This window comes from Pithys albifrons, chromosome 9 (assembly GCF_047495875.1).
Source record: "Pithys albifrons albifrons isolate INPA30051 chromosome 9, PitAlb_v1, whole genome shotgun sequence".
Lineage (NCBI taxonomy): Eukaryota > Metazoa > Chordata > Aves > Passeriformes > Thamnophilidae > Pithys > Pithys albifrons.
In genome coordinates this window covers 28,161,564-28,185,449 of record NC_092466.1, presented here as the reverse complement: position 1 = coordinate 28,185,449, position 23,886 = coordinate 28,161,564, and the positions used below count along the sequence as shown (strand labels likewise).

Here is a 23,886-nt window from a genome sequence, read left to right as displayed (position 1 = left end):
TATTAATCCTGCAGAGCAGATGTAACTTACGGAGGTGAATTCTTTCCTGTTGATGATGCTGAGACTGAATTGTTTGCTTAGTTCCAGTCAGACTTCGTGCTGCTGTAAACAGTCAGATGGCACAGATGTTGCCATGGGCATCATTTGATCCATCAGAGTTTTATTACTGGTGATTCATGAGATGCAAAGAATTGCACAAGTCAGACTCAGTTTACAAGGTGGGTGGTTCTAAAAATGGTGCCTCATTTCTGTGTTCTTATGACTGGCAACAATTTTGTTAGGAGCTCTCCTGCAAATACAGAGTACTTGACTAGTGTTTTCACAAGTCCCTTCTTGATGAGCCACAGTTCAAACATACTCTAATACTGTGTAATGCACTTCACTATTAATATTGCAGTCTATTATTTCCTTTTTTTAAAGGGACAATCAGGATACTACTAATGTGAATGAAATTCTACTGAAATGATCTGAAGGTGTCACTTAAAAGAAAAATTTTAAGAAGAAAATCATCATATATTCACCTATACAAAACTTTTAATGAGTTAGTTTGGTATATGAGAGTCACACATAAGAGACATGTTAAAAATAGTTTTATGTTTGTGGCTCTATTGGATCAATTATTTATTTCTTCTGTAGGAATGTTACATGATAATGTAAGGCCGTAGTTTATAGCAACTTGTGGCATGTGTTGACAGCAGTCATGCTGATAACTGAAATCTGGATAAATTCCCCACTCAATTTGTGTTCTTTGGTGTCTTGAATGCCAATTTTGTTATAGATCAAATTTCCAAAATTTCATGGATGAAGATGAATGCTGTCAGATTCTATCTGATGCAGAGCAGAGCTCAGGAAGAGCAATCCTTTCACTACCAATATAAATATTTCAGCACCAGTCTGTGTTTTAGGTCAGCAGTGCTGTATTTCAGTATTCTGCAGGTGCAGAAAGGACAATTCAGGCAGAAATACAAAACAAATGAATTGACAAATAGACTAGTCATAGTTTCTAAATTTTGCCCAGAGATTGAGAGTAATCTTTAGTAACTTTCTTCTCTTAAACTTCAGTGTAATCCCAGTTGCTTTGTATGTCAGATAAAATAAATGTTATGTTCTAATGTTTATTCATTAATTTTTAATAGGGTAGTGGCTGCATCCAGCGATAATAATGCTTATTTCTTGTTCTTAGGGAAATCTTGAGAAAATATGTGACCCTGTCATCACATTAGTGATGTTTTGACTTAATGGCTTATATGTGTATATATATATATGTATGTGTGTGTGTGTAGCGGAGAGATATCAGTGAAATTTTCCCTTTGTCTGACTTCTGCTATTGTGATTTCTTTTTTCTCTGACTTTGCTCCCTTTTCAGATCCGTGGTCACCATGTGGCTCAGCTAGATCCCCTTGGAATTCTGGATGCAGACCTGGATTCGTTTATTCCATCTGACCTAATTACTACAATTGATAAGCTTGGTGTGTATGCTGTCTGTCTGCTTATTTGCAGTGCTCACTTTGTCTTGTGTCTCATTGGCCTGAGGTGATTTACTCAGACATTTCACAGAATCATAGAAAGGCTTGGGTTGGAAGGGGCCTTAAAGATCATCCAGTTCCAAGCAATAACTAAAACACTGGATGGAGGAATTTAGGGTGAATTTCATACCAAATTTGGATTCTAGTGTCTGATACTTATTCCTTCTGTATGTCTTGAAGAAGTCTGTTTGAAGTTATCAGAAGAAGCCACAGAATTCTTTGCTCATGGATATAATCTAATGGTGATCACTTCAGTTTACTGCTGGAAGAGCGTAGTGCACAAGAGTCTGCTTTTGTAAAGGTAGTTCTCATTGCTAGGAGGGAATGTCTCTGAGAAATTGCATGGATCAATTCTTTTGCCTCTGCTTGAATAAAAAAACAACTGATTGATTTTTCTCTACTCTTCAATCTACCTGTTTTGTTTAAAATGTGGTTTTCTACTTGATGAAGACACTGAATCAATTTTTCTTTGATGTGTTGGGAAGTTTTTTGGGCCAGACATAAAACAGTGCAAGTCATAGATAAAACACATTCTGCTTAATTTTGCTGTTAACACATCTACTGCCTCGTTGCTGTTGTGTTTTCTATTTCTGGTGGTAGGGAAAGAGGCAATTCTGACTGTATAAAGGCAGTGGAGTGCCTAAGACTGTAAATAGGTGCTTACACAAATGGGGTGTTCTCTCTGAAGTCTGTCAGTTTTAATTGAAGGAAAATACCTACTAGAAGATACATTAGACATTTACTGAGTAAATACAGTTTGGAGCATGTGTGACACCCAGCATATCAGTGCACATTTCTTTGGACTCTACAGATAGTTCAGTACAGAGTGTTGTGACTGGTCAGAAGGCATCGTGCTGAACCCTTGTGCCCATAGGAAAAATATGTGAGACTTCTGAATGAGATGTCTCAGAGTGTAACTGAGGTGGTTTCAGTTTGTGAGGAGAAACAAAATTTCTAACCTAGTCTTGGCATATCCCAAAAGAGAAGGGCTCAGATGTTGTCTAAACTTGAACGTTCCAGGCAGGAAACTTGTGAAAGAATCATATAATGGATTGGGTTGGAAAAGGCCTCCGAGATCATCAAGTCCAACCCTTGGTCCAACTCCAGTCCCTTTACCAGATCAAGGCACTCAGTGCCACGGCCAATCTCAGTTTAAAAACCTCCAGTGATGGGGATTCCACCACCTCTCTGGGCAGGCCATTCCAATGCCTGATTACTCTCTCTGTAGAGAATTTTTTTCTGATCTCCAACTTAAATTTCCCTTGGCAGAGCTTGAGCCTGTGCCCCCTTGTCCTATTGCTGAGTGCCTGGGAGAAGAGACCAACCCCCACCCGGCTAGAACTTCCCTTCAGTTAGTTATAGACAGTGTTGAGGTCTCTGGCAGTACAGAAACTATTTTAGTGTTTAATTTTTCTGTGCAATATTTGTCCCATCTTCTGGTTTCTTTTTGAGAAACCTTGTGGTAGGAAGTTTCTTCTGAGAGTTGCTTCTAAAAATGCAGGTAGTTACAGATGTACCTACTGCATGATTCAAGTTATAGAATTGCTTTCAGGATTTCAGTAAGGTTGTATCTCTTTAAACATGAGGTGATGCTTCAGTAAATATGTGGTCTGCAGTACAAAGCACAGATGTTCTGTGTGTGCCCAAATCACTCCTGTACGTATTCTGGTTTATGCATGATAGAACATGAAGAGCATGTGGAGTCTCAGGGAAAGTCAGCAAAAGAAAAAAGCAAATGGGGTGTTAGTACTGCTTTGTTTCAAAGGACACTGTCCCTGTCATCCCCTGTGTCTCTCTCCCCTCCTGCTGGGAAAAAACCTTATGATACCAAAAAGGAGTAGTGGGGATACTTTCCCTTTTTTTTTGGTCACTCCAGGTTTGTAATTTTAATATATAATTAAAACCATTATTAAAACCAAAATTATATTTTAAAATAAATTATTTTTAAAGTGAAAAATGTGTTATTTATTGAGAATGCTATATAGTAAAAGTGTTGGCAGTGCAGTCCTATGGCCTGACTTCAAATGCCAAGTTCCATGTTATTTCATCTTTAAATTGCTGCTTCATTTACATCTTCAGAAAAGTCATTTAACAGGGAATATGGAGCACTGTCCTTTATTGCTTTAAGAATCCTGTGCAGGCTGTCTCATCTGTGTTAAAGTGGATGTCTGCAGCCTATCTGGAGCCAAGATAGAGAGTTCAAAATTAAAAATGGGGAAGCTGTTTTTAATTTTTAAAATATTTTCACACGTGCATACACACACATAACCATTGAGGTCAGAGCCTGATGCTGGGGTGGCAGGTTCAATCCCTGTACAGCCCATTCACTTGAGTTGGACTTGATGATCTGTGTGGGTCCCTTCCAATTCAGAATATTCTGTGAAATTCTGTGAAGTACATTGTTTTAATGCATAAATAACTTTCTATAACCTTATGTAATGTCTATTATATGTGTTATACATTTGCTTCTTACAATTTTAAGAAGCTGTTTTTCCCTTCTTGATTTAACAAGTCTTTAAGAAAGAATGGTTCATACTTCTGAGCAAGCTATAACTATTTAATTAAAACATTAATTTTAAAATCCAGAGTAAAGTGCATTTTACTAATGGATACCTTCACAATACTCACATTTTCAGTTTTTATTCTGGTACCTTCTTTACTAGTATTGCTTTATTAAACATAATTGCCATGGCTTGAAAAACAATACTTGTTTCCTTTTTGTCTCCTGCCTTGCTCCACAAACTAATAATGCACCTGTTGTAGGGTTTTATGGTTTGCATGAATCAGATTTGGACAAAGTCTTTCAGCTGCCAACAACCACCTTCATAGGAGGAAATGAGAACAGTCTTTCTTTACGAGAGATCATCAAACGCTTGGAGGTCAGTGGGACAGTTTTGAATTTGGCGATTGTTTTCCTCCAAACCATTTTCCAGTTGTCAGTCACAAAAACCCTTATCAGTGGTCAATTATTAATAGAGCCTGTAAAGAATTCAGATTACACAAAAAATAACCTTTGTACTGTTTTTAGCAGCACCACTGGTTTCATTACCTGGGTGTCTGGAAATACATAGATTAAGAATGAGTATAGAAGAGGTGAATATGCTAGAATACTAATTTGAGCCCTTGCTCTGTCAAGAACTGATACTGTTTAAAAAGAGTAGAGCCTTTAGAAATTGTCTTTTAAGTGTCAAACCACAGATAGAACACCTAATGTATATAGTGGTCAGCATGTTCCGGGGTTGCCCTCAGATCCCTGGCTTCAGTGAGACTTTTACTTGAGAAAATATGTGAAGGCTGGGTCCCAAATTCATGAAAGCCCACCTGTAGCTTGTCCACAGTGATGGTCCTTGTTTTCCATCCCCAATCATTTTTGCAGAGTTTCATTATCTGACAAGTGATAAGATTTATGCCACAGGAACTCATCAAAGCTGAAATACTTTACAGCAAGTCTAATTTGAAGGAATAAATATCATTAGAGGTGAACTCCAAATAGCAAAAAAGCAAGTGGGAATGGTAATGGATTTACAGACTGCTGAGTGACTTTGTGTTGGATACTCTCAGTTTGACTTTTACGTTGGCTTAGCTGAAGCCTGGGAATTTTTAACACGTAATCTCTGTTGTGTATTTGAACTCAGTATTTGGTTGGGTTCTTTTTTGTTTTTGCACTCCTTGCTTATCTGTGTAGCAATTTTCAAGAGATAATCCTTAAAATTGCAATGTGCAAATAAATCAACAAAATCAATAGCAAAATCTAAGAGTCTCAAAGAAACTGATTTTTGTTAAGGAGAGATAACCCTCTGGTTTCCTCTTCTCTCTCTTTTTTTTTTTTTAATTGAAGTTAACAGTCAGTTCCTTTTTAGAGGCAGTAGAGAGCACATACTGTGTGTTTGGTTTTGTCTCAAATTCGTACTAGGTCTTATGTCTGTTGACTTGTATTTTGGACACTTTTTTTTTTCCGATGAGTTAATCTTAAGCTAAGAAAAAGAAAATTTAAAAGATGAACAAGGAGATAAATTTCCTGTTGTGTCTTTGTATTTCTCCTTGTTCTTTCTTTTCCCTCAGCTGTTTGGGTTCTTTTTCAAATATCCAGGTTTCTGAAACTTCATGGTTATCAGATCTTGCATGAGACATCATGGCTGCCTTCTCACTGTTTTTGTTGCTTGATTCCAGGTGACATTGAAAGAAGAGAGGGTTAATTTTGGTAAATTACTTGGAATCTTTGCTGGTGCATCTAAGGAAAAGACTGTACTGTGCTTGTAAGAACAGCACTGGGTTAGGTGAAATGTGCCAGTCACTATAAGGCAGGTTTATTGGCCTGCTTTGAGTGTATCACTAAATAAGAATCTTCCAGTTTCAGAATTTTGAAATGTTACTTTGTTGAGAAAACTTTCTGTCTCAAAACTAAATTCAGTAATTTATTCACATACAGAATTATGTGAGGAGTATACTGTTGAAGAGGAAGAAGACGAGATAGCTTTCAGAGGATTAACAGAGAATATATAACCCATTAGTTCCTAAAGCTTCTCTGTTGGTGTTTTCACATCCTAGCATACCTACTGCCAACACATTGGATTGGAGTTCATGTTCATCAATGATGTGGAGCAGTGCCAGTGGATCCGTCAGAAGTTTGAGACGCCAGGAGTTATGAAGTTCACTAACGAGGAAAAAAGGACTTTGTTGGCCAGGCTGGTGCGCTCCATGAGGTACTGGGGTGGGGCTGGAAGCTGCTCTGTGATTGCAGGGTGAGAGCTGATGCCATCTGTAAATGCTGAGGTGAACAGACTCAGTGAAATCTGGAGTCCAGGTGGGTGCAGGTAACCTGGCTGCGACATCAGAGGAAAGCATGTCAGGGTCTGCGTTGTGACTTTTAGTATTCCATTGTCCTGAAAGGCAGGTTGTGTTTTGTAACGCTTGCCCAGCCTTTAGTGGCATATCTGGCAAAGTGTTCATTGGCTTGAGGAGATAAAATGGGAAAAAATAGTTTTAACAGACTCGTAATACAGACCTATGTTAAAGATTTGTATCCTGTTTCAGAAAGTAGGTGTCAGAACAATGTTGCAATGTGTTTTCAAGGTCCATTTCTGCCCTTTTCCTTTTGAGATGTGCCAAGATGTGCTGCACTGCTGCATGACCTGGCAGCAGCAGTTTTAGTCTCTGCAGTGTAAGAAAGCACATTTGGAAACAGCTTATTGATTGCTCCTGTTGTGGCTGTGTGGAAATACTGTGGTCCCATAGGCTGAATTATCCTCTTACTCTCAGAACAAGAGTTCTCAGGCACAAGATTTATTCCAATTTTTACAATCTGAAATTAGCTCAGTTGGTTAAAACTTGGTTGTAGTAATGCCAAGGTCATGGGTTCAATCTCCTGTATGGGCCATTGACTTAAGAGTTGGACTCGATGATCCTTGTGGGTCCCTTCCACCTGGGAAGTCTGTGATTCTGACATAGTTTGCGTGTTATTTCATAAATACAAGAGTCAGAGATTTTTATAAAGACACATTTTGTGGTTAAGTTTCAATGTTCAAAGACTTAAAGTGCTCTTTGGAGGTGTCAAAAGATGTTTCTGTGAGGTGTTTTGTTGGCCAATATTATAGCAAGATTGTATGTTTGATTAAAAGTTTCATTTAAACAGAAATAAAAATGTCACTTGATGGTCAAGTGAATATTACACTGGAGTAAGTTTGTTTAAGATGTCCTCAGTGTAAACCATCTCCATTTATCTCAAGCCAAGAATTTGTGCTTTTATTCCTGCCTAAATTGTGGACAGATCTAGGGTTTCAAGTAGCATGAAGGAGCCAAATGTTCATCTTCTGCCAGATTGTCTGCTAAATATGGAAGAAAATTTTTACAAAATTTGCACTTTTTATTCTATGGTTCTAAAATTATCTAGGAAAAAAAATTCTTGCTTTGTGGAAAACTGGTTGTGCTTTTGAGATTTGTGGCTTTGTAAAGCAAGTTTTTTGTTGTTTTGCTCCGGAATACTGTTTTCAAAAATGTTCATCCCAAGTACTACAGAGTTCAGGTACTTGAAACTGAATTTTAAAGTTCAATTTCTCATTCTTTGTGGTTTTCACTGACAGGTTATTGAGCCAGGCTAACTTTTAGCTCCTCCTTCTGTAAAATACTCCTTGCACATTTTTGAGCTACTTTGTATATGCATTAGTAAACATGTTAGAGCCTGATAGGGAGTCTGATCTGGGCAGGGGCAAACATTCTCAGTTTACCCCTGTCGTGGCAGGTGTTCCTCACTGGATACAGAATGCCCGCAGTGACAGTGGGTGAGCTGCCAGCCTCTATGCACTCACAGTGGCAAGATGTGACTCAGACCCTACAGGTCTGCACACTTAGTGACAGTTTCCCTCAAATAACGAGCCTGCTGCTTTTCCAATACTGGCTTACCTTGGAGTTGCAAAGAGGAGGAAAACAGCATGTACACTGCTTTGATTCTCCCTGTAGGACTTGCTGTTCCCATGGGACCCCATTTCCAGTTTATGTCAACTGGCTGAGCCCCACAGACTTCCCTGAGGAATTTTGACAGAATAACTCAGCTGAGGGTCTGGCTTGTTGCTTAGGTGGCTGAATTGTAAGGGTATTGATGGGTGAGCTAAGGAGAGTCTTTAGGCAACAATTCATTTCACTGCCTTCGGGATTTCAATCTAAAGAGGTAAATGTCAGCATTCTAAGTGAGGAATAAGCTGAGTATTAATAGATTATGGCAGTGTTAGGAGTTGAGCCGTTGCGGAGATGATGTAACCAATACAGTTACTTTCATGAAGATGTATATTTTTTTCCTTTTGTATCTTCAAGCTTTACAACATGTAATCCTTTCAACATTTGTTAAAAGGTACTTTTTAACCACTTCCATTGCCTCTGGCCCAAATGCATTAAGGAATGAAAGAACACAGAGCCCTCAGGGATTGACATCATCCTGCTGCTGCAGCTGAGGCAGAGACACCAGTGTCCCAGTTCTTGGCATATTCCCAACTGTTACATCACACAGTTTGAGGAGCCCTGCCACTGAATGGGACCTATGAATAGCCATACTTTCTACTCTGGTTTGGTACAGTATTTAATACAGGTTCTCTATTATGTTTCTTCAATCCATAGAGGAGACTCTTTGCTGTCACTCTGCCTTCCCAGTGGTCAGTACTTGTGTACATGAGAACAGAGTTTAACTTGGGAAGTGAATTTGATCTGAGATGGAGACTTCATTGTTTCAAAGTCCTAGTAAATACTTTTCAGATGGAGGAGAAAGAAGACAATTCTTTCCTGTGTCTTCCGCCCTATGTGTTACTTAATTCCAGAGGCCTAAAAACTTGTATTCACAGATGTTTTAAAACAGTGTAATATAATTTTATTTGCTAAAAGATGTTTGATAGTATTTGCTATGTTATCTTAATACAAATATTCTCTCTTGTTTTTTTGTGTTTCTTTTTGGCAAAGATTTGAAGACTTCCTTGCTCGCAAGTGGTCTTCCGAAAAGAGGTTTGGTTTGGAAGGATGTGAAGTCATGATTCCTGCACTTAAGACCATCATTGATAAATCCAGTGAAATGGGAATTGAATATGTTATAATGGGGATGCCTCATAGGTAATGTCAATGGAAACATCCCAACAAATGGGCTTATCATGTTAAGACAAGTTCTAGAATTTTATTAACAAGGTTTTGCAGTCTGCCTTAACTAATTATTGACATGATTGTATAAAGACACCTAGATAGCTGGCAAATTCACTTGGCTAACTACATGTTATAAAACATCTGAGTGAGTCCATCAAGGGAAATTTGCAATGGAAAGAAATGTTGAATCAAGGGTTTCAGGTCCAAAAGTTGGACGTGAACTTTTGCAGATCTCTGATAGAGTTGTTTGCAGATTTTTTAGGGTTTATAGTGTTGGTTCTGTTACTACCAACAGAACCATTTTTGAGACATAACTGTGTCTGAAATTTTCCTAGAGGTCGGCTCAATGTATTGGCCAATGTAATCCGAAAAGAGCTGGAGCAGATCTTCTGTCAGTTTGATCCCAAACTTGAAGCAGCTGATGAGGTAAGATGCTTTTTCAATAGATTTGTACAGAGAGGTCAACATTCAAGGTAGTTTTTAGTTGTTTTTGTCACGGTTACCATGAAAATAGCATTATCAGCTGCTGAAATGCATTTCCTTCTTTCTATTTGAGGGACACGATTTGGTGGAATTTCTTAAAAAATGTAAAAATTATGTTGTACCTCTAATATGCAGAAGATATCTCAGGAAGGACTGCAGAGTAAGAGTTTGCTTAGAGATTATGAGCTCAGTCATCTTTGTTTTATATAAATGAAATGAGTATCAATATTTTGTAAGTATTTATCCAACATCAGGTGGCACCAGTAAGATCATAGAATAGGAACATTGTTCCAATTTGAAATTCCAGTGTCAAACCCATAGTTCATACTGATGTGCAATTAACCAGATGCATTTTTCAGACTGAAGCACAATATCAGGCATAGTGAATTAGATGCAGCAGGTATGGATGACATTCCTGAATCATGATTACATCTTGCATGTTAGGGATCTGGAGATGTAAAATATCATCTGGGAATGTACCATGAGAGGATCAACCGAGTAACAAACAAGAAAATCACTCTGTCCCTGATGGCTAACCCTTCTCACTTGGAAGCAGTTGATCCTGTCGTGCAAGGGAAAACAAAAGCTGAGCAATTTTATCGAGGAGATACGGCAGGGAAAAAGGTAAAGATGGTTTAATATAGTAACTTTTAAGGGTAGTTTTTCATAATACTTTGAATAAAACTAATTTGCCAGTAGTTTTGTATCACGGAATCTTCCCCTTTTCCTCCTTCATAAAAGGGGTATGTTACATGTTGAACTAAATAAGGTTTCAGTAACTCGAGGGTAACTTGAGGAGTTAAGCTTAAAGCTTTCTTTTGTTTGTCAACTGAGAAAAGGCAGCAGAATGCTGACAAATTTATGACGTATTATAAAAATACTGTACTATTTAATAAAGCACTGCAGAAATATGGAGCAAAGAAGTCCTGCTGAGAAGCTTAAATCACAGTTTTGCTTTCTAATGTAAGTGTGGATGTATGTGTCTGATTCTCCCTCAGGTTATGTCCATACTGTTACATGGGGATGCTGCCTTTGCAGGACAAGGAGTGGTTTATGAGACGTTTCATCTTAGTGACCTCCCATCCTACACCACAAATGGCACTATTCACGTTGTGGTCAACAACCAGGTGACAAGCAGAGCATTTTCAAATCAACTTGTCTGCTGAGTAGTTGGTCTCCTATTTCTTTTTATTCTTGATTGTTATTCACTGGGTGCATTATCCCCTCTGCTTATTAAAATGGTTGGGATGTTTCTGAAAATGATCACAGTATCTAGCAACTCTGAGTGGATAATGTTTTTTGTCTACATTTATTTAATTCAGTTTTTAATACTTAATTGGATTAGGTTTGCTTTGGTTTGTTTTTAAGGGAGCAAAAAGAAGCTAGCTAGCCAAACTGAAAAGTGGATGCTACTGCTGTGTAAATGACTATTAAATGCAAACCTCAAGCATTCACACCAGAATAGAAGGAGGTGCCCAAATAATTTTAATAGAATTTTCTGGCATTTTTAGATTGGCTTCACCACAGACCCCCGTATGGCCCGTTCATCTCCATATCCTACTGATGTTGCTCGTGTGGTCAATGCTCCCATTTTTCACGTGAATGCTGATGACCCTGAGGCAGTGATGTATGTGTGCAATGTAGCTGCAGAATGGCGAAACACATTCAATAAAGATGTGGTGGTTGACTTGGTAAGTCTTGGTTTTCTTAACTTTTCATTCTGTTCCTTATGTACTACTCTTATTTTTCTGTAGCTTAGAAGGTCCAGTCAAGAAACATTTGATTTTAAAGGCCTTTAGTGTCCTCATTTGAAAAAACAAGCAACTAACGGGCCCACAAGAAGCAATACATGTTTTTATAACCTAAACCTCTTAAAATATCTGTAAAACTATGAAATGGAAAGATTTCATTTCACATTTTTCCTTACTGACAGAAACAATCTTTTCCTTTGTAGGTTTGTTACCGTAGGAGAGGGCACAATGAAATGGATGAACCCATGTTCACCCAGCCTCTAATGTACAAGCAGATCCATAAGCAGGTGCCAGTGCTGAAGAAGTATGCTGACAAACTGATTGCAGATGGGACTGTGACACTGCAGGAGTTTGAGGTACACATCAATGGAGCTAAAGGGAACCTAAGGAGCTGTCAGTAGACAGACACACCTGTTACTGTATGTTGTCTGCTTGAAAACCTTCTTTTCATTACTGTGATGAGTCTTCACTCTTTGACAGTTTATGTTTCAATTTGGTTTGGATTTTCATGTAAAATTGATAGTGTTGTTGTAGCAAAAGGACTCAAAGTACTGTGAAGTAATTAATACATATTGCACAGAAAACATTTGCTTCAGTTTTGAGATGTGTGAAAGGTGATCAGATAAGAATGTTGGAAAATAGAGACATTTGTCAGCTGTTCTTCGTCTCTAGAACCTTGATTCAGCAGCAAGACACCCATAGGTATAAGTTTATAATTGTAGCTTCATATTGATAACCTTGGCAGACTTGTTTCCAGCAATGGTGCAATAGAATCAATTTAACCTTTTTATTTTATTGCAAGAATTCAACTAAATTCAGAGATCATTTAAGTATTCCAGAAAGATGAAGTGTGAAGTCTGGTGCTGGTATTAGACTGGTTAGGTCTTTACCTTAACCTTTTTGAAAATGAATGTGTGGAGTGCAGCTGCAACAAAGGACCTTCTGAGAAGGTGTGGCTAACCCTGTAGTGACATGATATTGCAGATCAAGGAAAAAACATTTTGTATAGGTGGATTGTGTTATCTGCAAGAGTGATCACAGCCCATGCAGAAGTAGCTTTCCTGAGTCATTGTAAGAATGTGCCAGTAGTGCCATGAGCTCTGATGCTGTACAGACTGAGCTAAACATTGCTATTAATTCCTTTAAAGATTAGCTGGTTTAATAGCTTGAGCTGATTTTGGACTGAAACACAGATACTACAGAGGCTTTCTGCCTCTACAGAATATGGCATTGCATCTGTTCCCTTGACAGGTGTGATTAGCAGGTTCTTAGCTAGACTTTCCCACAAAGACTAGTTATCTCAGTTCGTTTCCAGTCTTTAGTGGCTTCTGTAGCCAAGAGTGTGAGAGCCAGATGGTTCTGATCTTAGAAGTGAATGATGTTTGGTACTTCAGTTCTGTCTCATTCTAGAGTAATGCTTGCAGATTCAGCTCTTGGTACACTCCTCTGTAACACCTGTCCAGTGAACTAAATAATTTATTCAGAGTAATGTGTTATCCTACTGAATGATAGGTGTCATCTCTAAGATACAATGGTGTTATATTTATCCATTTTAAAAAAGAAGATTTTTGTTCTACAGGAAGAAATTGCAAAGTATGATAGAATATGTGAAGAAGCATATGCTAGATCTAAGGATAATAAGATCCTACATATCAAGCACTGGCTTGATTCACCTTGGCCTGGTAAGAAGTGTCCTTTCACTTATCTGAACATTATCCGACTGTGCTTTTATTTTGAGTCTGTAATCCAGGATTTAAATAGATTTTATCAGACAGTGTTGCCTTTAAAGTGGAATTATGTGACCTTTGATTTGCCCCTGCTAATAGTAAATACAGCATTCTGACATACCAACTTGAAATGAATATTTTTCTTAAAAATAACATGTAAAGTAAGATGTGACTTGAAAAAAGATGTCTTCCCAGTTTAGCAGAGAAGTGGCTTTCCTGTACTGTTAACTCTTTGGGCTGTCAGGAAGAAAGAGTATGTCTCATGCTTTTTATTTTATTTTGGTTTCATATGAGGGATTGAAGTGCCACATTCCTTTTATTGGCTGCCTCTGCCCACACAGGTGAACTTCACAGGGAGTGAAAGCAGAAACAAAACAAATCATTGTGTGCCTGTAAGATCAAGTTCTGTTGTCATGCAGACAATCAAAATTACTGTGTTTCCTGGCAAAAGGTGAAGAGCTAGGTTTAGTCTGCTGCTCAGAATGTCATTTAAGAGTTATGAGTTTTTAAACAAGTTGTAGATAATCTAGATATTTCTTAAATAGTCCATGAACATTCACCAAACCTTTTACTTCCAGGATTCTTTAATGTGGATGGAGAACCCAAGAGCATGTCTTGTCCCCCAACTGGCATTTCAGAGGAGCTGCTGATTCACATTGGCAATGTAGCTAGTTCAGTGCCAGTCAAAGACTTCAAAATACACTCAGGTCTGCTGCACTCTTTGTATCTCCTAGTAGCTCTGTTTCTGTTTCTGTATTTCTGCACAGAAATTGTTGCTGGGCCTTTTCCCAAAGAGGAAAATGCCTGTGAGTTTTTTATTTTGCCTCTTCTACTCTATGGATAAGGAAACTGTGACAGTTCAGGTCCTGCTACTTGTTCTCAGCATAATGTTCTTTCAGTATCACACCAATTCTGTTGAGTACCTCACTAAATAGCTTTTCCTCTGAGGGAGGTAAAAGTTTCTTTGTAACTTTAACACCTCCTTTGATTCTTCAAGTCCTTGTGGAAAATGCAGGCCCCTGTGCAGCATGTTTGTGGGACTAACTGGGAAGTAAGACACCCATCTCAGGAAGTATTAGTAGTGTGGGGTTTCTAATGCTAAAACTGGAGGTAATGTGAAGTCCACTCAAGGCACTTTTCATGTAGTTAGATAGCCTTCTGCTCAGAAATACAACTTGGACTTACCATGTACCATTGATGATAGGAGAAATATAGCAATTTTTTCAAAAAATCTTAGCTTTTTTTCTGAGGAGATTCAGTTCTGACTTTGACATCTATTACAGTAAGAAGTTAACTGTGCCAGTCTCACTGGGGATTCCCAACACTATACCTGAGACGCTTTTAGGTCTGAGTAAAAAATAATAAATAGATAATTTTACTTCTGAGTTCTGAGATAATTTTACTTCCTGGTCAGGTTGAAACCTAGCAACTACTGGGAGTAATAACACGTTCATTCCACCTGGAAACACTTTTAGGGATCTTTTTTGTAGGATATGTACTTAGAGTAAGGAGGAAGAGCTTTTTTCTGTACAAAATCTCCAGCAAATCTTTCTTCTCTAGAGTCATCCATCAATGAGTAAAGTGTGTCTGCTGTAGATGTTCTATGTGTTTGTGTTCCTTTGGGACAATTAAACACAAGTAATCATGACAGGGCATTCCCAGTTACCAGTTGCAGACTTGTTAAGCCAATACAATTAAGGGATAAACTTTAAAACTCTCTTCTACATGTTTGTGCACTTTGTTGTGACACTGATAAATTAGAAATTAGTCACTCAATAAAATTTAGTATTAGACATTCTAATTAAAAAGGTAAGTTGGTCTTATAAGATCTTCACTAAAAAACAACTATTGATTACCAACTTAAAGTCTGTTGGCAACTGTTACACTTTTCTATTTATGTGATATTCATAGTATTGATCAATCCAGCCAGTTTCACTTTATAACATCTCCAAAAGTCCAATAAGACAAACGCCAAGAAAAAATGAGAAAAGGAGTGAAGAAAAAAAATCACAAACCAAATTGCTGATATTTTCAGTCTCTTATAAAAAGTACTTGTGTTAGAGATGTGAAAATAAATCTTTAGGAGGAAATATTTCACCATGAGACTTTTAATTGTCCTCAGTAGTTCTTGACACAGCCAATCTTACTTTCTTCTTCAAAAACACAGTATGAACATTCTGCAACCCTTTGCATGGAAAACAAGTGTTTTTACTTTGCCAGCAGTTTAGTTCTAGAAAAACAATTTGTAAACCCTATTTAGGATCTCTGTTTAACTTAGCCAGTGAGGAAGGAGAATGGTGAATGTAATATGAATATAAAATTGCTCTGAAGTAGATCTTTATTCTGTTTTTTATTCCAATGTAGGACTCTCTCGCATTTTGAGAGCCCGCTTGGAAATGACCAAGAACAGGGTTGTTGACTGGGCCTTAGCAGAGTACATGGCCTTTGGCTCTGTTCTGAAAGAAGGGATCCATGTCCGACTGAGTGGACAGGATGTGGAGAGAGGCACTTTCAGGTGAGGACTGAGGTAACTGTTAAATGTGGTCCCATACTTAAAGAAACAACTTGGTGTTTTTTAAGCAATGTGGTCTTCTCTGGGGAGGGGGAAGTTGGGGCTGTTCAGCATAAATCTGAATGTTATGGGTTCTGGCAGTCAAGAATAATGAAATCTCCTGTGTCTCTGTAAATAGAGTATTAGGGAAGAGTATTTAAGGCAGAACAAATATTTTTAAATACTTCCTTCTCCTGCTGAAACACAGAAATTATATTTTTCCCCTGCTTTTTAACAAAAAATTCAGCTGCGTTCCATGTAATTGCTGAGAAATAAGACAAGGGGACTTGCTGCAGCAGATTCTGAGTCTTTTAAATACCATACCAGTGGTGGCTGCTTGGAACTCGTGTATCCTGTGAACAAACATGTTGCCAGTTGACAAGGCTTTTTAAAGTGAAATAAAGTCCTTTGTATTGAGACTTTTAATGGCTGTGGAGCATTAATGAAGGCAGAATCTGGTCACTTGGTAAAATATATACAGTTTGCTGCCTTATCTGATTCTCTCTGGAGTAAAATTGTATGATGTATTTAACTGAAGCTTTTGATGTGATGCCAGTTCCCAGGTGAATGAACTAGCAGCTGTATTGTGCTTCATTGTGAATGCTTCAGAAAAGAGACATAAATCTTGGTGCCTGTCTTCTGTGCTACAGCACTATGGTTCTGTGCTGAGCTTCATTTGCTATCCAGTCTTTCAGCCTTTCTTCCATTCTAATGGCAGTTTAACAAAATCCTGTGGACAAGACCTGAAAACAAAAAAATCCGGGAGGTTTCCCCCCTCTCCAGTTTCTCATGCTCCTTGATTTCAATACCATGGTCTTGTAAAGTGATCATCTCCTAGGAGAGGAATGTTCACTGATTAGCAACTTACCTGCCTGTTTCAGGTGTGTGCTTAGACATGTCTAGCACACCTATGGACTTGTCTTGCAAATACTGATTCTCTGTATTCCCAGCTCTCTCAGTGGAGGAAGAGTGTTTTCCAGAAGTATTTTCCAGATTTTCTTGATGTTAAAGATACAAATGATTGTTATACTCCCAGCAATATAGAGAAAAAAATAAAAAGGTGTTCAGATAGAAAGCTGTTTAGGCTGGTGAAGATTAGCTGAGGATTCCTGTGCCATCTGGTCTTTATTATTCAGCCTTTCAGAAAATGAGTTGAAAGGAATTCCAATGAATTCATGTGAAGTTCAGGTCTGAAACTGATACTGCAGATGTTTGATCTATAGAACCTGGTTTTGCTTTACTGCTGGATTTTGAGCTTGCCTGATGGGTAATGGGATCTACAAAATACTAGCCAATGGTGTGATTATGAATTTTTGTCGTGAATGTGGTAGGGCAGCAGGACAGTAAAGGGTGAGATGAAAAATGTGCCTTGGACGTGAGGAATTCAGAGAATATTCAACTACCCTGTTAAACAGAAGTCAACACTGTAGAAATATGTATGACTTAGCTTACCATACTGTATTCAAGGTCATTTCACCAGAGGAATAGGTAGAAAAGTGAACTTGTGGTACAGACACATCTAAGACATACTGTAGTTTTCAGTAAAGTTGCTCTTCTTTAGCTGTAACGAAGTTCTTTGTCATTTATAATAAACATGAACAACTTCCATGACAACTGAAGACATTTGCAAATGCTTGTACATTTTTATTGGAAGAAACAACATTGCAAACATGTAGAAACTGTATGTCATTTTGTGCTCTCTTTGTAATAGCTCCCTTCTTCACTCCCGAAAATCCCTGAAGTACATAATGTCTCAAATCTCTGAGACTAATTGAAGATGGAGTTTAGGCTAGAATTTGGGAAGAACTGAAGATACTGTGTTGCCATAATGAAAACAGCATGATGGGGTGCTTTCACTCTTTTGGAGCTTCTGAAGTGCTGTCTAGAAAATAGTCCTTTTTGTTGCCTTCAGTGTGAGGGCTTGCCTTTTCACTGTTTCAGTCCTCAGCACTATCAGTAGGTAGAAGCCAGATAAAGCTGCAGGTTGAAGCACCTGGCCCCTTCTCATCTTGGAGACACACTCTGGAGATGGGAAGGAAAGGGGGAGAGAAAGACTTAAGTCTGTACTGGTTTGATGTCAGTAAACCTGACAATTGCACATACTGCCTTTTACGTCTGAATACTTCTGGCTGTCTATCTATGCTCATCTTAATCACCTTTTGCTATGGAAACACAAGACTTTGTGCTTAAGAAGCTTATCATCTACCTAGGCCTTCTAACTTTGAATGACAGAAACAAAATGTCAGTGGTAAAAATGGTTTCTGCCAAACAGTTGCCTGGTGTGTGAATTTTCCCCTTTCTATCTACTTAGCTCCCTGAACTGTTCTTCATGGGTGCTGTAATTTTTCCGGCCTTACATTGTTGACCTCTAAATAAATTTCAGAGCTCTTTTGCTAATGTTCATTATAGGAAAGGGAAGTACAAGAAGATTCAGTCTTTAGTTCAGTGTTGGTGGCTGTACAGCACACAGCATTGTTACCAGGACAATAGCTGTCCTTATGTTAGCAGTTGTAAAGCTGGACATATTGCTGTGATTCACTCAGTTAGTCTGCTCAGAGAGTTAATGGATTACAGTAATTACTTCAGTCATCTCTGTTTTGGTAGTATTCCTCAGTGCCCCATTCTAATGCTGATTAATGATCTCCTAGAGAACTGTAAATGGTGCATGCGAGTGGAAATAGCAGCAAAGAGGATACAACTTCTTCGAGTCTTGGTGCTGAGATTAGATTAGATTAATTTTTTTGCATTAAAGGCAAACAACAGTTTTTTTAAGGAGAAGATGGTCAGAATCTGTTAGGGAGGCAGAATGAAATGTTTTTAAAAATTTTGTTCTACATTTCTTAACTTTAATTGTCCTATTTTATAGCAACAATCTCCCCATCCTTTTCCCTTTCCCCCCAAGTTCTACTCGTTTTTCAGTTTCTGTGAGTGCTTGAGAACAAGACTGGATAGCCAAAGTCCTTACAATGCAGCACTTGGATGTAAATGTGTGATTGTATTTCACATGGTTTTGACCAGATCAAGGGGTTGTGTGGAGCAGGGATAACTGTGTTACTTTCCCATTTTCTAGACAGTGCCTTTGATGCTTTAGCTTTGAAAATAGTTGTGTTAGAGCCCAAAGCTGTTCTTGGCTAACAGATTTCTTTGAACAACTCTTTGCAGCCATCGCCATCACGTGCTTCATGACCAAGAAGTTGACAAGAGAACGTGTGTCCCCATGAATCACCTGTGGGAGCAGCAGGCCCCCTACACCGTGTGCAACAGCTCCCTCTCTGAGTACGGGGTCTTAGGTATGTCTGTCTGATAGACCTGCTTGTGTCTCAATAGCTCTGCTGCTCAAGAAGAGCTCAGCAAGGAAAAGAATGTGGAACAAAGCTGTAAAATGGTTATATATGAAACAGGTATCAAAGCTCTTCCTCTCAGATTCTGGTGTGTCAAACAAGTATCCCCACACTTTACAGTTTTGGGATTCACTGGAAAGCATCCACCTGTTGTGGCTGATCTTGGCAATGCTGGAACATGCACTTGATGCTTCCTCAAAAGGGGAGGAACTGATAAGAGAACCAGGGGCAGTTTTTAATACAGATATAAAATCCATCCTGGCCTTATCTGAACAGCTATTCTGAATGTACTCTTTCAAGAAAACAAATTCTTGTTAGTGATAGCATTAATCATAGTGAATTATTTTACCTTCAGCCACAGAAAATGGATAACCTTACTCTGACATGATGAGGGTGGCAAGAGGAATGTGGAGCACAAAACAAATAAATCTACTAATTTATCAAAAGTGTTACTGATTCTGTGGATTAATAATGAAATATTGTGTGAAGGACAAAGATGAAACATTGTAGTAGATAAAGATGGTAGTAGATAGCTTCTTGCTTCCAAGTTCCAGGAATATTTGATTACTTAGTAATTTTTGCAATGCTACATATTACCCATTGTTAATAATATAATAAGTAAAGTGATATAAAACTGTATAGTTGGAGCATAGGCTGAAGTACTGAGATTGTTTTAGGTTTTTTTCTTAGTTCTGTGGTAGAATTGGTGTGAATAGAATCACATTTTTGTATCTCTAACATGTAAATGTAAACTCTAAATAGAAAAGTGCAAGCGAGGATGTGTATAAATGTGAGAAAAATAATTGGCATAGATAAAAAGCAAGAATTTAATTTCAGAGAATGATTTTTTTGTTTTCAGTTTCCTATTATTTCTCACAGTGTATTCTGGGGTTTCTTAATTTGAGCCTGTTTACAGTGTGCTGCACATTTTATGGGTGAGTCATAGGTTTCTGAGTTTGGGTTTTTTTATATCCAAATGAAAATGACAAATGTCTGGATATTTCTGGTTGAAAGCTGATTTTGTTCCAAAGATTACACCTCAATAGGAAGCCTAGTGTTGATAAGTTGATATTGAAGGGTAATTCTTATTGCCACAATTCTGTTCTTTAAAAACCTAACCCAGTGGGCTCTCTCTTGATGTCAAACTGCTCACTATTGCCCTTCCACTTTACCCAACAAAAGGCAGGGGAAAGTTGATTTAGTAACTTCCATTGTATATAAACAGTAAGGTAAAATACGGGTTTGTTTACACACTGAAAACAAGAGTACCATTTCTATGCAGTTCTGCTCCAGATTCTTCAAAACTAGTAATATTGATATTTTTAATTATCAAGAACCTTAAAACTCTTATGTCTGAGATGCAGCAAAGGGGATTCAACTGATAGTTGATAAGTGATGTGGCTTTTTGTGTGTTGGCTGGGATGGTTCTTTTAAACTAACAATACCATGTTTCTGAGTTGAAATGGTTTTATAATGAAGTTTCCTCTCCCTCGCTGGATTTTACATACTGACCTTTTCCAACAGGTTTACTCTTTTGTATTGTCTGCAGAGAGAGGCAGTGTTGGGATGAGCAGCAGTGTGTGAACGTGTCTCTTCCAGTGAAGTCTCTCAGCCAAAGAGGAGCTATCAGAATTGGTACCTCCTGGGCTGTAGCATCACTGGAAGAATAAGTACATGCTTGCAGATCATGGAGTTGATTCTTCAGGAGAACCAACCCCCCCAGTGCTTTATTTTCTCTAGCTGGTTTCTACTATATAATTCTGTTAAAAGGAACAGTTTTGGATTAGTGCACTGAAGTGTTTGTGATAAGAATTTATTATGACTGTGTTAACATGCAACACCTCAGATGCATGTTGGGAATTCCTTTAGTTTCTGTGTGGAAGAGTTAAGTGAAAATGGATTAAACAGTCCAGCATGATAAAATTACAAATTATTTCCCAGATACATAAGCCAAGAGCTGGTATCGGTTCAAAGCTCCGACCTTTGCACCAAGTTATAGTTGACCTGGTTAGGAACACCTGGGGTGTCACTGCTCCATAAAATAGTGCTCTGACAAGATTAATTTAACTCAGAAATAAAACAAAGGCAATCTTGGTAATTTGTAGTTCAGACAAGTGCTTATGGTTTGTGTACAGGAAGCTGTGGAGTGTGTTGTGTACCTGGGTCATTAAATCAGAGTATTTAACAACCTCTGATAACGTTGTTTGACATTCTATGTCTACTATTTTTAGCTGTATCCAGATTATTATAATTTACTTCGGTATTCACTCAGCTCGCAATAAATTTTCCCTTTTACCGAAACCGAATGTCTGGAAGTATAAGTGATGGCCATGTGAAGTCATTTAAGCAAAACAGGCAAGATAGACATGGAACTAGTGCCTAGTTGAGGAAATTCCTGAACCAGGAGGCTTTTTCAAGGCAGAAAATCAAGTTTAAAGCAAAAGGTGAAAAGGACAGGTATTGATTAATTTAATTTTTTTTTTGCAATACACACCTAGGATGAAATATGTAGTATTACTCCTCAGTCAGAACAGTGTATTTTTAAGGTTAGGGGTAGCAAACACAATTACCTGTCAGAAATTCTGTTAGGAAGTAGGACAGCCTGTAGTAGTTAATGGCATCTGCATGGAGTTCTAAGAAGGCATCAGTCTTTCTGTTTAATAGTCAGCCACCAGATGGGTATTACCTTCACTTTCTCCCGGGCTGTGTTTGGGTTTGTGAAAGGATGCATATCCCTCTGTAGTCCTTGTGCTTAGAATTTCTGTTAACATAGCACAAACCTGTCTTTGTAACTTTCCTCAATCTAACATAAAATCCCTGCACTGATAAGCCCTTTTAACCATTAGTTAACATTAATGCCCTAAGTCACTTTGAAATCATATTGAATTAAGCTATAGCTGTAGCCTTACTTACGTTAATTGAAAAACTACAGTTCTTGTGATAATCATGAAAAGTGCTGTGGGGAAAACCACAGCTTAGTGTGCTGTGTAAGCTGCCACTTTGCTTGACAACACTTCTTTCTGTGCCAGAGTAATGAAAGAACAGTGAGGGAGCACAGCAGGAACTGGACTAATAGAAATGAGCATTTCTGCTAGGCATGTCATCCAGGGACCTTAATGAGCTCCAGCAATTAAAACATTAGTTTTGCAGCCTTAGTCAAGTGCTGTGTATTTTTCTTCTCTCTCTCTGCTCAGTTTGGAAGTTGACCAAAGTGCTGTGCTGGGTCCTGGTTCCCTGTGCCCTGGTGTGCTCTGAGCCTGAGCAGCTGCCTGGTGTTTGGAGTTGGCTGGTTGCTCTCCAGCACCTTTTGGGTGTGCATGTTCCTTACTTGTCATTCTCTGAAAGCTGCATCTTGCTGCCTGGTTGCTTTGGCACTGGATTTCCTTACAGCTTAAACCTGTTCTCTGTTTTTCAAGCTATGTAAGAGTTAATCCTTTAAACTTGTAAGATTTCCACAGCATTCTGAAGGAATGTTCAGTTCTTGTTTCTGCAGATGCAAACAATAAAGTTTGCAAGGTGTCTGCTGTAGGTTTTTTAAAAAATTCTTTATTCTGGTCTGATATTGAGCCCTTATGAGGAATCTGTGTAAGAACCTCCTCCCTGCAGTTCATGTCCCATCTCTAGAATTGTGGAGACTTTCTAGCTGAGGTCACCTTCCCTGACCTTGACTTTGGTGCCCCAAAGATTCTCTTTCAGGAGAAACAGCCCACCCTCCCCTTGGTTATTCACCTTGGATCTGCCTAGATGTCTTTCTACCAGCAATTTTTTTTATTTATTTAGCAGTTCAGATCTTGCTCTTTAAGTGATTTTTTCCCACACGCAGACAGGAGCAGTAATTCTTGACAGACTAGGGAGTCTAGCTACAATCACTACTGGAATATTTAATGTTAGGAAGTCTCATTGTCATTTCCCTGGTGGAAAAGTGAGTTCTGGTATACAAAAGATGTGTTTATCATGTGTGTGCCATGAAATAGTAGTCTTGGCAACATTGATTTCAAAATATTAATCAGAATGTATAGATTGCATTTGGATGTATTTTCCCAGATATGTTTATGGCTGTCACAAGCTTGCAAATGGTACCCATGTCAAATCACCCCTTTTGATGCAGCTTCACTTAGAACATTGTTCTCTGGTGGAGACTAGCACAAAGTTGGCAACAAGATAAGAAATGAGAAATTGCATTCTTTTTTTGCGTGGGAATTTTAGGGGTGATATTAGGTATATGAAGTAGAGTTATCTGTGTGCTGTGACCACATTTTAAGTATGCACTGAGCTGCATACTCTTTGAAAAGCACTGTGTGATTACTGGTAAGACTGAGTGGTCAAGACCTGAGTTTGTTCTTCTCTAACAGCTGGATTACCCCACCCTTCCAGAGAGCAGCATATGGACAAATAAGTCTTGAACATACTGCATATTTTCTCAACCATGTCGCCCAATCAGTAGAAATGGTCTCTTAATGTTTGTGTAAAATTAGAATGGGATTCAAACCTATCTAGGGAAATCTATTTTTCATATACCTTTGGGAACACGCTTTGGAGGAGTTGTGTACATTTCCCCACTGTTTTCATTGTGTTAAGAACAGTAGAATTACAGAAATGAGGAGTCCAGAAATTAAAAATGTGTTCTGAAGGAAAGACTGTTCAGGCAGTCAGGCCAAAGCCATGTCAGCAAAGGCCATCCTCATGTGTCATGACCTGTCATGGTGACTCACAGGCAAAAGGCCTGTCTGACTTAACAGCCTCCTTTTGGCCTTTAACTTGCTAGTTGCCTTTTGGTGGGATCATGAGCATCTGCTGGAGACATGGATGGGCTGTTCAGAGATCAGCAGTCCAAAAGTCAAGTGACTCAAAAGATTTCTTGCCATGAAGATTGTAAATGAAAAGCTGGGT

At 38.4% G+C, this 23,886-nt stretch overlaps 1 protein-coding gene across 2 annotated transcripts in view; it reads left to right on the top strand.

Annotated features, from left to right (window-relative positions):
* Nucleotides 1-23,886, top strand: part of OGDHL (oxoglutarate dehydrogenase L) — a 52,472-nt gene that overhangs the window by 12,999 nt on the left and 15,587 nt on the right. For both annotated transcript variants that reach the window (XM_071563924.1, XM_071563926.1), the window contains exons 4-16: nucleotides 1,367-1,469; nucleotides 4,290-4,405; nucleotides 6,075-6,229; nucleotides 8,970-9,116; nucleotides 9,479-9,569; nucleotides 10,071-10,250; nucleotides 10,625-10,753; nucleotides 11,138-11,317; nucleotides 11,581-11,733; nucleotides 12,957-13,059; nucleotides 13,683-13,811; nucleotides 15,469-15,619; nucleotides 18,818-18,945. In XM_071563924.1, the coding sequence (XP_071420025.1) occupies nucleotides 1,367-1,469; nucleotides 4,290-4,405; nucleotides 6,075-6,229; nucleotides 8,970-9,116; nucleotides 9,479-9,569; nucleotides 10,071-10,250; nucleotides 10,625-10,753; nucleotides 11,138-11,317; nucleotides 11,581-11,733; nucleotides 12,957-13,059; nucleotides 13,683-13,811; nucleotides 15,469-15,619; nucleotides 18,818-18,945 (1,765 nt within the window). The remainder of the gene's footprint in view (nucleotides 1-1,366; nucleotides 1,470-4,289; nucleotides 4,406-6,074; nucleotides 6,230-8,969; nucleotides 9,117-9,478; nucleotides 9,570-10,070; nucleotides 10,251-10,624; nucleotides 10,754-11,137; nucleotides 11,318-11,580; nucleotides 11,734-12,956; nucleotides 13,060-13,682; nucleotides 13,812-15,468; nucleotides 15,620-18,817; nucleotides 18,946-23,886) is intronic.